Source organism: Neltuma alba, unplaced genomic scaffold, assembly GCF_004799145.2.
Source record: "Neltuma alba isolate B1F8T4 unplaced genomic scaffold, ASM479914v2 tig00010922_pilon, whole genome shotgun sequence".
NCBI classification, from domain to species: Eukaryota; Viridiplantae; Streptophyta; class Magnoliopsida; order Fabales; family Fabaceae; genus Neltuma; species Neltuma alba.
The window spans coordinates 60,010-73,642 of record NW_021635698.1 but is presented as its reverse complement, the minus strand read 5'-3'; the positions used below and the strand labels follow the sequence as shown (position 1 = coordinate 73,642).

Below are 13,633 nucleotides of genomic sequence, written 5' to 3'. Positions count from 1 at the left end.
GGAAGGGCACGTGAATGAGAGAGAAATAATGAGGAAAAAATATTTTATATACTAATAATAAAATAATTTAAAATTATAGTTTATTAGTAAATATTTTTTTACACATTTTAATTTAAGTATATTATTTTAATTATTACCGGTTTGACTCCAAGTTAATTCTGATCTAACTCACTAATCCTTAATTCACTATCTTGACCGGTTCACTAACTTTTAGTACCTTCCTACAAATTAACTAATGGAATTGAGGAACTCAAATTCTTACGAGGCTTTTCTTTTAAGATAAACCTATTGATAAAAGTTAGAAAAACGGACTAAGCCGCTGTAGCGTCGGCCCATAATTCTCACTTCACAAGTCAAGAGCTACACTCGTCGTTTGGGGCCTGTAGCGATAAATTGGCTTTTGCCATTCTCGCTTCCCTTGGTCACTCCCCGTCTTGGCGCCCTCGCCCTCACACTGTCTGTTACTCCCTCTTGGCGCCTTCCCTTCCCTTCGACGGACACCGTGCTCGAGTGCTCGACCAGACAACCGCGAGCAGACCGGTCACCACCACCAGCGCAGCCGCCCAGTCCCCGTCGTTCATCCCTCCTGCCTTCGTGCGCAGTCGCAGCTCGACCAGACCTGCACCTGCAGACCAGTCGGCAGTCACCAGCCCAGACGCCAGTCGGCGCCGTCTCCCCTCCCTCGCCCAGCCTCAGTTGAGCAGGTATCAATCTGATCTATCAGGTCGTTTTTTAACCCTATTTCAATCCCCCCCCCCCGGAACTGCAATATTTTTCTTCGTTTCCTGCAACAGCTCTTTAGGTGGGTTTTGAGTTTATCTATTGTTTCTTCAATCATTCTATTGATGCAATTGTTGGGTTTTCGTGTTGTTGTGCTTAGTGAACCATGGGTTTGATTCATTAAACCGGAAATAAAAATAATAAGCAACTGGTAGTGAACTTTGCGTTTGATTTATTAAATCCATATGATCAAGAGTAATACTTCCTCCGATCCTAAAACAACCAAATCAACTGTGTGATACAACTTATAGTTGTGCTTGTGGAAAACGACTTTATTTTGGAGTTAGCTTACGAATACAACAATATAAAAACCATTTGCTTCCACGATCTGCAAATGGAATTAAAAAATAAAGATAAGATTTTCCTCTTGGGAAAATTTTGACGGGATGAAAACCTTTATATTTCTCGCTGTTTAGACTTGGTCTCCCTCTGTTTTGTTCTTACCTTGTGGTCATAGCCTCTATGTTGTGTCTTATGTAGATAGCTTTCATGTTATTTTTCTTAGTTGATGAAGACGGGATGTACCTCACCTTCTCATTGTTGGCCCTTTTTCTGTCAATCAACGATATAGGATGGTATCTTAGGCAATTCGGATGATGCAGTACCAGGATTGTGGTTTATAAGGGTTGCAGGGAATCTGTTGCTAGATTAATGTAGAAATATATCGGAAAGGGTCATAATCTGAATAAATAAACTCTTAAAGCTAAGATTTCCATTGACAGTCATTGTTAGAAAATGATGGCTTATCGTTATTTTGAAAAGGAGAGAAGAGGGAAAGGATAGAGGAACAGGGTAGACAGAGGTAGAGAAACCAAGAGGAAAGGAGGGTTTGGTTTTTTTTTTTTTTTTTTTCTCTTTTTTTTTTTGGGGGGGGGGGAGATGAGAGAATTCTGAATAGTCTGAAACTGTATTACGCATAAGTCTTACTCTGAGAATTACATTGAGTAAGGTCTTATTCATAGTCTTAGGCTGCGTCACTTAAGCTAACGGTTAAATATCCTTACTGTCTTAACTACCCTTTGATTTTTTAAAAAAAATATTTATACACCAGAAAATGGCTGCGTCACTCAAGCTAACAGCCAAATATCCTTACTGTCTTGACTGCCCTTTGATTTTTTTTTTTTTTTAAATATTTATACAACAGAAACTGTTTCAACTGGTAGGAAATCATTTTGAAGCGCTAGAACTCTCTAATTCTGGTTGATGGATGTTTAATTTATGGACTAAGGGGTTGTCTTAAAACCTAAGCTACGTTGGTCAAGGATAACTTGTGGTAATTGTTGTTTGTAATGCGCATGCTTTACAGTAGGACAGAGACCTGTTTCGTAAAAAAGTATACTATGCAAAGCTGTTGTTAGATTTTCTTTCCTTGTTTGGTCAGGTTTTATATGAAATGTTTTAATTGGAACTTGTATATTAAAGCATTTGACTCTGTAGTACAATCACATTTACAGATTATCTGCTGGGAGTGGTTGTGCTTCTGTATTTGTGAAATTCGGCAATATAAAATTTGACAAAAATGCTTGATATCAGCATAACTGGGTTCATATACATTAGGTTCTTTTCATCAGCACCTGAGTACCCAACCAGATGGTTTTATTTCTTTTCTTAAACAATCACTCTTCAACTTGTGTTAGCGTGTCATGAAACACAAAACACACTCTGCTTTAGCTCTTTGCCATCTTTTGGGCTATTGGGAAGAGTTATTCCTCCAATCTTTGTGCTTCTGCAGTTCTGTAATGAAGCTGCTTGGAATCTAATTTTTCTTTTTCTTTCTCTAGTGATTTTATTTCAGATTCCCATTTTATCTTGTTAATCTTTCTCTCCCTTCCATTGAGGACAGTGGACATCTGGCAACATGCTGATGGGGTTGGGCAGACTATATAGATGTTTATATTTTCCTGTCTTGCATCTCTATATAATATTATATTTGGCAATTGTTGTGTGAAGCTTGAACTAAGAAGTTAGAGAAAGTAGTAACAATTGACCATAAGAAATTTGTTTTCATGTTATGCTGATAATGATGGCAATGCTAACTTTTTTTGAGAATGTTATTGGTTCATGATGTACATTGCTTCTCTTCCCCACTATGATTTGGTGATAAATCTGTCAAAATTAAATCACTAGGACCAATCTCTGCTATTTTATTTACTGTGGGATATAATACTTTTCTTTGTATGTCTCTTGTTCTTTGCACCCGCAGATTTATGTTGGCACATGTGTGCCTATTTTGATAAATTCCTTTTTAAAGAAAATAATTAAGAAATTTGACTTTGTTATCATACTGTCCCATGTTTATTGTATGTATTTATGTGCCAATGGTCATAGGTGATAGGCATCATTGATGGTCTTTTGCAGTAGTGAATGTTTTCCATGCCGATTTGTGTATTTCAGGTGAACAAAATGATGAATTTTGCAGCGTCGCTATGCAGAAGGATGAATATCAAGGAGCTTGTCTCAAATGCTCCTGTTTACAGAATCTCAAGTGGTATAAATTTCAAGATGGCTTTATTAGCTTATGTAATTGTATTTTTCTAACGAGAGATAGAATGTAATGATTTTTCCCCGTTAATTTGAGTTTAGATGTCTCTGGAGAAGGATTGAGTCTGGTTTTCAGACGATGGGCTACCAAAAAGACAGCCGGATCTACAAAGAATGGAAGAGACTCAAAACCCAAGAATCTTGGTGTCAAGAAATTTGGTGGTGAGGTATGATATTGTTGCTTTAAGCAAGAGTTTGGCTTATGGCAGACTATGAGAGGACAAATGGAGCTAGACCTGATTGTGGATCAAGTTTCAGGTCTACCGTTTAAAAATTGGAAGACAAGAAAAGTTAGGTTCACAATCTAATCAGTGATTAGCCCTGAACTCACTGCAGAATTCTCTGTTTCTTCTGGCAGAGAGTAATACCTGGAAACATCATTGTTAGGCAACGTGGTACCCAATTTCATCCGGGAAACTATGTTGGAATTGGGAAAGATCATACTCTTTTTGCGTTGAAAGAAGGTTGGGTGAAGTTTGAAAGAAACAAACTGACTGGTCGCAAGTGGGTGCATGTTGAACCCAAGGAAGGTCATGTCCTCCACCCTCTGTACGCAAATGTGGCTGCCACTGAACCAAAAGTTGCTGCTTGAGTCTGATGCACCAAATCTTACAAAGTGACAATGAATTCAGGTTACTTCTCAGGCTTATTCTTGGGAGAAACTTCGATTTGTGTTCTTTTAGTGTTTTCTTAATTCTTTTAGATTGAGTCAATGATTGGCTGCTGATTAAAGAGAGACATCTACATGCCATGGTTTTATTGAAAAAGCATGATAGCTTGCCCACTGTTCTTTTATGCATCCTCTCACTAAGAACTGCTGTTTCAGCTATTGTGGGATACTAAAACAACCGTGTTGAAAATAAATACAAGAGGATGACAAAATTTTAACCCCTTTATGTCGTGGGTTTGAACTAAAATGAATTTTTATGAGAAAAATTCAAGGACTTTCCTACACTCTAGGTCCATTGGGCTCTCCCTCCCTACCTATGTTTTAAGTTCACGCGAGGGGGACAATATTAAATGTGATTGGTTTTTAGTTTGATAAAAATTATTATTATAATAAAATTTATTTTTGGATATATCTTTAAAAAATCAGTTTGATAAATTAAAATTTACTTAGAAGTAATTTAGATTAAATTGATGCATCTAGTATCTCGGAGTATTTTTCTGGTGCTGAAAGTCTTTTTAGGAATATCAAACACCTTAAAGTATATTTTTAAGTGCATTTAGCATTTTGAAGTTTTTTCTTTGTCTTGGTGCTAAATGTACAGAAAAAATATTTGAGGGTACTGGATGAATCTAAAAAAAACTTTAAAGTGCTAGACATACTAAAAATATTTCCCTTTACTAGAAGTATTTAAAAAAGTATTTTAAGATGTTGGATGCATAGCAAAATATTTTAGGATGATAAATACACCTAAAAAAATATTTTGGAGTACTCAATGTATACTAATCCTAAGTCAATTAAAAGTTGTTCAAAAATAAAAAAATAACTTCCAAAAATAATTCAAAACAACTGCTAGCAAATGATCTTTGAAAAATATTGTAAAAAATAGTCTGAAATTAATCAAGAGAACTTTTAAATACGATAATATTTTTTAAATAGTTTATAATAGAAATTAATTAACGCTAGTGCATCAGTCAATTAATTCCATCTTCCATAATTGAAGTTGAAAGCTCTGTTTGGATAGAAAGAAAAGTTGGAAGGAAAGAAAATAGAAAGAGAGAAAATAGAAAGGAAAAAAAAAAACTGAAGAGAAAATATTGCCTTTCTTTCTGTTTGGATGGATGAGAGAAAATAAAAAAGAAAAAAATAAGCAAATATATAAAAACTAAAATACCCTTATTCCTATATCAAAATATATCATGTTATAAATTAAATTAAATATCATAATAAAAAATCATATTAGTGTTAATATCATTAAATAATTTAAAATCAAATTATTTGATAAAAATTTATTACCATGTGATTATAGTGTAAAAACCAAATAATTTAGTAAAAAAATTCTTTTTAAAGGTGAAAATTAAAAAAAAAGAGAGGATATTTTTTTAAAAATCAAACATGATAAAATGATATAAATAAATTACGTATTATTTAAAATTATTAATAAATAGTAAACATTTTAATATAAAGGTTGAAAGAGATGAAGAAATTATATATATGTATATATTAATTTGTGTGAATTTCCTGCATTGTTCACTGAATGTGAAAGAATGCAATTCATGTGTAGCTTTTGATTTTGGCCACAATATAATGAGATAATTTTGTTAAATTATGAAGTAGTCATAAGTAAAATTAAAAAAGAAAACTTGCATTAAAAGTGGAATGTGATATTATTGGGCTATAATTGAGGAGAGCATATGGGGAATATGAGTTTTTTCTTATTTGTGAAGAGAAAAGTTGGAGAGAAATAAAACGAGTCTCATTCCATTTTCTTCCCTACTTTTCTTTCCTCTCACATTTCTCTTCTCATCCAAACAAAAAAAAAAAACCCATTCTTCTCCTATTTTCCTCCTTTATTTTCTTTCCTCCCCATTTTCTCTCCATACAACATGGGGGAAGAGAAATTGACTAAAGCATGAGGAACCAACTTCTTTGAAGCCGGGGAAATCATCCTAATTTGTGACAAGCATACCCAACGTGAGAGTGAGGAGTAAAACAACATAACTAACTTCCAAATACATGATTCTTTGAACAACACTTAAAGCTCCCAAATTCTCTTAGAATCCATCCACCATTCACGTGTTCTTAAACTGTTAGGCTTCGGATTTGCTTAATAAGGGCTTTTTATCAAATTAAGTATAATATAAATTAAATACGAGATTGAATTATTTAATTGTTTAATCATAGTTCAAGCAACTAGTGCTTGAACTTAAAACTAGTTCAATTAAAAAAAAAAGAGTTAATTTTATTGGGATGAATCATGAGCCTTCTTTATTATTATTATTATTATTATTTAGATGAAGACAAAATGATTACATTGAATAATAATAAGAGTCTTCAATGTATAGTTAATAATTGGGAATAAGCAGTGGAAAAATGAGAAAAAAAGCCTATTGCAAATAAAACCCAAATGCAAATAGGCGTATGTCATTAGAATCCATATTAAATAATAACATGCAATAAGAACTCATATGTAAATAGTGATTCATCATTTGCAAGTGAACATCCATATCATGTAATAAACCCATATGTAAGTATAGATTCATCATATGCAAGTAGATATTTGTTACACAAATGAACATCTGTTATATGCATATGAGCATACGTATTACCATTAACCCATATGCAAGTAAACATCTGTCATATATGCAATTAGGCACCTGTTGTATGTAATTAGTATTCTTATTATACAATAAACTTATATGTAAGTAGGCATCTATCATACGCAAGTCACATGCAAAAGAGCATTCATTATGTGCAATTAGTCATATGCAAGTGAGAGTCCATATGTGCAATTAGCATCTTCTTCAAGGCAATGTGATTTTTTCCTATCACACTTGCTAAGACTTGAGGAACTCACACTTTTACTTTTATTTTTATGTCCCATTCCTTAATTACTTTTTCAAACGGAAATTTCTAAACAATTTTCTCATAATTCAACATCGTTAATTTATATTGTATTGTCTGTGTGCGTGTGTGAATTCATGTAAACACTATATAAAGGTTAAGTCAATCGATGATTTGATCTTGCGCCACGTCTTAGTGCCCATTTGGATTGACAGTAGAAAAATTGATTTATTTTCAATTTGACTTTAAAAATTTAACATTAAGTAAAAGTTAGATTGAGTAATGTACTTTTATTTAAATTAACTTTTGTAAATAAGTCAATTTGTAAAAATAAAAGTTGTTTGAATTATTTACTGAAAAAGTAAATTTAGTTATAAAATGAATAAAAAAGTATACAAATTTTATAATACATTTGTATTTTATGTATACAATATGATAATTTTAAGAGAAATATTAAAATTAATTGTGAAAATGAGTTTAAAAGACTCAATGTATTATTGGGAAATTTGTAAAACATACTTGTCCTATTTTAATTACAAAAATTAAATTAATTTTTATTCTGATTAGTCAAACATAAAAATTAAATCGAAAGTAAGAATTAAATTTCTTAACTGCTGAATTGTTTTAATCCTTTTAGGTAGAGACTATTAGTTATAAAAATAATAGTGACTAAAAAACAAAATAAAAATAATAATAGCGACTTCCTTCATTTTTCATGCGGGGGGGGGAGAGAGAGAGAGAGAGAGAGAGAGAGAGGATGATGACATGTGAAGGAGCAGATGGGAAATGCACCGTGACTATTGGAGGCAATAAGACATTTTTTGTTTTTACGACACATGGATATTTTTTCATTGGAAGTAATTTTATTTCAGAAACCATCAGGTACTAAATATAAAAATATTTTCCAACTAAATATAAAAATATTTTCCAATAAGCTTTGGAATGTTGATTCACCATGTTGTAAAGAGTTCAACTTTTTTTGCTGATCCAATTCCTATTAATAAAGCAACAAGAAGTTGCTTCAGCTTTATTGTGCCACTGGGGAGGATTTTGTGTTTTTTGTTGCCGCTGATCCAACCAAAGCGACCCAGCCTTACAATGCGTTTTCATTCAAAACGTGGCTTTTGGGATCGCTTACCATCAGTGTTTCTGGTTAAGACTCGTTGCGCAGAGTCGACTACTTCATCCACAAATCGAAATAATCCCCTACCTCTTTTAAGTAATGATAGAACTTCATCAAATTTTACATTGAAACTAAATAGTCTGCTGATCCTATTTATAGAACTTCATCAAATATTACACTGTATTTAATACTTTTTTCAGACTAAATAGTCTTCTGATCCTATTTAGGGTATATTTGGATTGGCGTTGGGCAAAACTGATTTCTAACCCAATTGATTTTTGTACCTGAAGTTAGAGTAAAAGTAAGTAAGTGTAATGCAATTTATGTTTGGATAGGTGCTTTTAAAAAGCCAATTGAAAAAGTTAAAAGTTGTTTGGATAATTAATAGAAAAGTTAGTTTAGTTGTAAAATGACTGAAAAGGGCATGGAGTAATGTTTGAAATTTTATATTTTTAATGTGATAATGGTTTTAAAAAAACATGTAAAATTATTATGATAAAATATAAATAGTTTATTTGTGAAATTATAGAATAAAAATATTTGTTACGGAGAAAAATTTGAAAATACATTGTAGATAATTAATTAAATATACATAATAGACAAACATGAATATAAATTAAAATTTATTTGGTCTCTAATTAAAGTAAATGGAATCACATAACTAATTAGATCGTAAGCTTTGCACAATTTTCCCATAAGTCCGTTAGAAAAGTTGATCCAGATTGCGTTGGATAAGTCAGTTAGAAAAGTTACTTTTTTTCATAAGTCAATTAGAAAAGAAGTCCCATCCAAATAATTTTCTGAGCTACAATAAGGCACAAACTTCAGTTTCACGCTTTCCCGTGTGCTTTTACCATTTGCAACAGTAATCCAAATGAGCCCTTATAGATCGCTTCCAGTATATTTCACGCAGACTAAGAAAAGCTTTAGACTCCATTAACTTTCATTTAAAATTTAATAACTTTTCCAACTTTATATCTATTTAAGATGCATTATACCTTTTTAAAACAAAATCAACATAATACTAAATGAAAGATAAAATTATACATTCATATAAAAAATTTCTCCCTCTGTCCTTTAAATATGATAAAAAAAATTGATTCTTTCTCTGCCCTTTAAATAGGATCAAAAGAGTAACTCATTTGTGAATATCAATATAACCCCAACCCAGTCATATGTATATGTGTGTGTGTGTGCACAGAGAGAGGGGGGGGGGTAGACGAATTAGAGGCTTGTTTAAAACCGTGTCCAGTTTGTGTGACCGAGAAAAACAGAAATTTCAACTTTATTTGCATCTTCATTTTGATTGAAAAGATAGCGTTCCAGCTTGGGTTGAAAATGTATCAATACACTTGGACAACTTAATTCTGTTTATCTTGATTTGCAACTGAAGTATATATAGGACAAAACTTAGATCAAATTACTTATATCCATAAAATTTGAATCAAATTGCTTGTATCTATTAGCTCAAATTCATCCATATACACATTTTAACAACTAACAATAGCAAAATAACAAATATCCATGTTCTTTAAGTGAATTTATAAGCGTGCATGTCTATTTTAACAACTAACAATAACAAAATAATAAACGTAACTGGAGACCTTGATCCTATAAATGTATAAAACCAATTGGACCTAAAATTTGTTCATAAATACATCTTAGATCCATTTACCCATTAATTGTTAAGGCAAATAATATTAAAACCAACAAGAACAAGACATTGCATATGCAATCTCATTACAGGATCATCATAAAGGTATCTCTCGCCAAGAAGTAGCGATAGGAAGCAGCCACGAGCTCCAGATCCACATTGTTCGCAGTAAACTGTTCAGGACACTCAAAGCCAGTGGCTATCTCCACTACCAGAACACTCGTGATCATCTGATTATGCCTCTTACACAGGCGCTGCCGCCAGAGAAGACATTAACACTAACATAATGTAATAAATGAGAATTGGTTCCAATCTGATTTAGTTTCATTTAAGCTAGGTTTGTAAATGTAATAAATGAGAATTGGTTCCAATTTGATTTAGCTTCATGTAAGCTAGGTTTGTAATTATCAAAACGTAGTCAATTAAGAATGACCAGATTCAGATGATAACGATGAACTTACCGTGTCAGTGAGGCTGTGACTGCTGGTGGTGGGAACACACACCAAAACCATGTTACTATTTTCCGCACTCAACAGTAGTGCATGTTTTTTTAAGAAAAATTACACATAGGTCCCAAACAATACATTTTATTAATATAAGGTCCTTTCAAATCTGAAATTAATGTAAAGTCTCTAGAGACCTGTGCCGTGAGTAAAACATTAGAATTTTAAAAAGGCATTTTTCCCCTCGTTGATTGAAAAAGAAGAACAAAAGAGAAGAGATGTCATTCACGCATTTTTTCTGCCACATGAGGAAGGTAATAAGCTCTAAAATTAGTTCCGTCATCTTGATTATTCTAGGGGAGCCATTTTTTAGGACTCATTATCCATAAAATTTACATTCTTTTTCGCTGCAGTATATATGAAAAATTCAATCTTGGTTTGCATTTTAATTGGGGGTGGGTGTGAGTATTGAGGAGGTCGCCTCATATGTGGAGTGGATGACTCATTTTAATTGTATGTCCTCTTAATCATTTTAGGTGCTTTTTTTTATTATGTGTGGGTAGGATTATGAATTTTATGCTCTATTTTTCAGTCTATTATGCTTTGTTTCTATGTGCCTAGTGAAAATGAATGAATATGACAGAAATTTTTGGTTTAGAATTCTTGTCATGCAAAGGCAAAATGTGTTGTCGAATGTCAATAGATGCATCAAAAGTTGTCAATACAACTGTTTTATTTATCAACGACAAGTGTTTGTCACAGGTTTATATGAAAGATGGTGAGTTCAAATGGGAAGCATCTATTCTGTTTCTTACATATAGGGGGACATCTGATCACTAATGTAAAAAGTGAAATACAACACGTTGGAAGTAGTGTGAGAACAAGAACTATAAAAGAAGGTAAAACATATGAAGATTGAGATGAATGATAGCATCAATAGCAAGAAAAAGAAGATAATCTTAATGAGGACTAAGTCATTTGAAGAACAACCTCCATAGCGATGAACTGTTATTGTTGCTACATTGGAACCTATAAAGCAAGAGGAAAAAAAACAACCCCAACATATATTATTTTAATTTGTATTTTGAATAATGATTGAACCTTAATTTATAATTAATATAATGAAGTCATTGTATAGTTCATGTGTATTGATATGATTTCGTGATTGACGAAGGTTTTTTTAATGTATTTCATGTGTGCTGAAATGAGTACGTATGAGGTTTATATATGAATATCACGGAATGTCATTAACAAGTGTAAGGGTATGGCCTAACAAGTTCATGTGAATGAATAGATAAGTTAGGGGGTTTCAATTAACAACTCAATTTTTGAAATAATATTAGGTTCAAATCATATCAAATTATAACAAAAACATGTTATATAACCTGGTTTAAGCTGAAAGCATGTGTGATCAAAATATGTAAAGTGATTTGATACTAACTTATATGTTTACATCAAAACTTTTTGTGTAGAATGCCATTAACAAGCGCAAAAGTCTCTGTTGACAAGTCAATGTGCAGTTATTGACAAATCTGGGGTTTCAATTGACAATTAAATTTATGAGAGAATATTAGGTCTATACCATATCAAATTATAACAAAAAAAAGTGTTATATGATCCAATTTAAACTAAAAGATATGTGATCAGAATATGTAAAGTGATATGAGGTTAAATGATAAGTCAATTTAAGAAATGTTAGGTGTTGTTTCATCATGTGTAGGTAGGATTATGAATTTATGCTCAGTTTTTTAGTCTACTATGCTCTGTTTCTATTTTCCTAGTGAAAATGAATGAATATAGCAGAAGTTTTTGGTCCTAGAACCCCTATTATGCGAAAATTGTCAATATTGCTTTTTTACTTATTAATGAGAAATGTTTGTCACATATTTATATGAAAGATGGTGAGTTCAAGTGGGAAGCATCTATTCTGTTTCTTTTATATAGGAAGATAATTACTTAATGGTGTAGTAGGTAAAATATGTTATGTTGGGAGATAGTGTGACAATAAGAACCATAAAGAAAGGCATAACATATGAAGAATTGAAAAGAATGATAGCATTAATTATGAGAAAAGAAAGTAATAAAATTGCTATGAAATTCGCATTACTTTTGATACAAGTAAATTTGTCAACCTTGAAAATGATAAAGGAGTAAGACATTTAATTAATTTCAATAGAGAAAGTGGTCATATATATATATATATATATATATGAGAAGATATAGATCAAAATTCACAACCAGTAAGGGATTATTCAATGGGCAATAACATGTGTAAGTTTTTTTTTATATTTTGTTTTTTGAAATAATGTTGTCTATTGTTATTTGTTGCCACTTAACTTCTCTTTTCACTAGTCGAAACTTGTTATTAACAATGTCTTGACCTGTCATTTGCTATAAGATGAATGACTTACTTGGAGGTTCAGATCTATTGTCTATGTCTCCACTTACTTTGTTTATTAGCAACCCGTTGTCATTGTTATGTGGTTCATAAATGATGTCAACACCTCAAATCAAGGAGTTATTAGATAGACGATCAACCTACCCAATTTTTTTTGGTTGGGCTTTGAACTTTATTTAATTACATTGCATATACATATGAATTTGTAAATGAAATATAAATGTAGTATGATATTCATGTTATATTTATATCCTGTAGCACTTGTCAAATCCAATTGTTGTATTTGTCAATAGATGCACATTGAGTTGTGTAAACACCCCATTTTATCAGGCCCACTAAATAATAAACAAAAAAATTAAAATTAATAAAAAAGATAATGGGAAAATCTCCCTTGATTATTCTTCGGAGACCAAGTTTAAAAATCTTCCTAAAAAAGAAAATTTTCTCCACCATAATTGATAATAAAAAATAAGATGTGGTTGATTGTTGATTGACCTCCAAATTAAGAAATATGGGGTAAACTCTTTAAAAAGGAAAATAAGAAAAATAAAAAATCAAAATCAAAGTCCCTCATTTAAGATGATTGGCTCCTCCATGTGGAAATATCTTTTGGTGTCATTATTGTGAATAGTTAAAAAAATGAAAACAAAAATAAAAATCACAATTTAATGATGATTTAGTGCTCAATTTAAAAAGTAACATTATGAGTCATAATTGGAAAAAATAAAAAATTAAAATTAAAAAAAATTGAAAAACCAAGATAGTAAAGGTTGGAGGAGGAAAAAAAATTTTCTGGAGGAAAAAGGAAAGCAAGAGGAAAAGTTTTCTTGACCAAGAAACATCTCTAATGGGATGAAGATATATAAGTATCCTATCTCCTTTTCATGGTCAAATGGCGAAGCATTTCATGGACACACAATTGTGTCTTCCTGTCAAGGTGGTAATTTCATTTATAAAAGCTCCTATTTGCATTGTGTTATATCCCATGCGGATAGTAAAGGATCTCGTGTAGGACATTTCATCTTGCTATCCATTTTATTGTTTGGTTTTTTTCACTATGTTCTTTTCTTGCAGTAAGTTCCAAAGGTACGTGTTTTCACCTGTTCTCATTTGCTTTTCAATGACATGTGATTATCTTGTTCTAATTATTTAATTCCCATTAAGGTTGAAATATATGTGCTGC

At 31.8% G+C, this 13,633-nt stretch overlaps 1 protein-coding gene across 2 annotated transcripts; it reads left to right on the top strand.

The window, feature by feature from the left end:
• The first annotated feature begins 394 nt into the window (after nucleotides 1–394).
• Nucleotides 395–3,958, top strand: LOC114759957 (50S ribosomal protein L27-like). Of its 2 annotated transcripts, none has more exons than XM_028949202.1 (5): nucleotides 395–539; nucleotides 635–704; nucleotides 3,175–3,268; nucleotides 3,364–3,488; nucleotides 3,680–3,958. In XM_028949202.1, the coding sequence occupies exons 3-5, from the start codon at nucleotides 3,184–3,186 to the stop codon at nucleotides 3,911–3,913; spliced, it is 444 nt and encodes a 147-aa protein (XP_028805035.1). In that variant the 5' UTR covers nucleotides 395–539; nucleotides 635–704; nucleotides 3,175–3,183; the 3' UTR covers nucleotides 3,914–3,958. The 2 variants fall into 2 exon arrangements, with proteins under 2 accessions (XP_028805035.1, XP_028805034.1); XM_028949201.1 differs by having other exon boundaries at nucleotides 396–532; nucleotides 628–704.
• The last annotated feature ends 9,675 nt before the right edge of the window (nucleotides 3,959–13,633 follow it).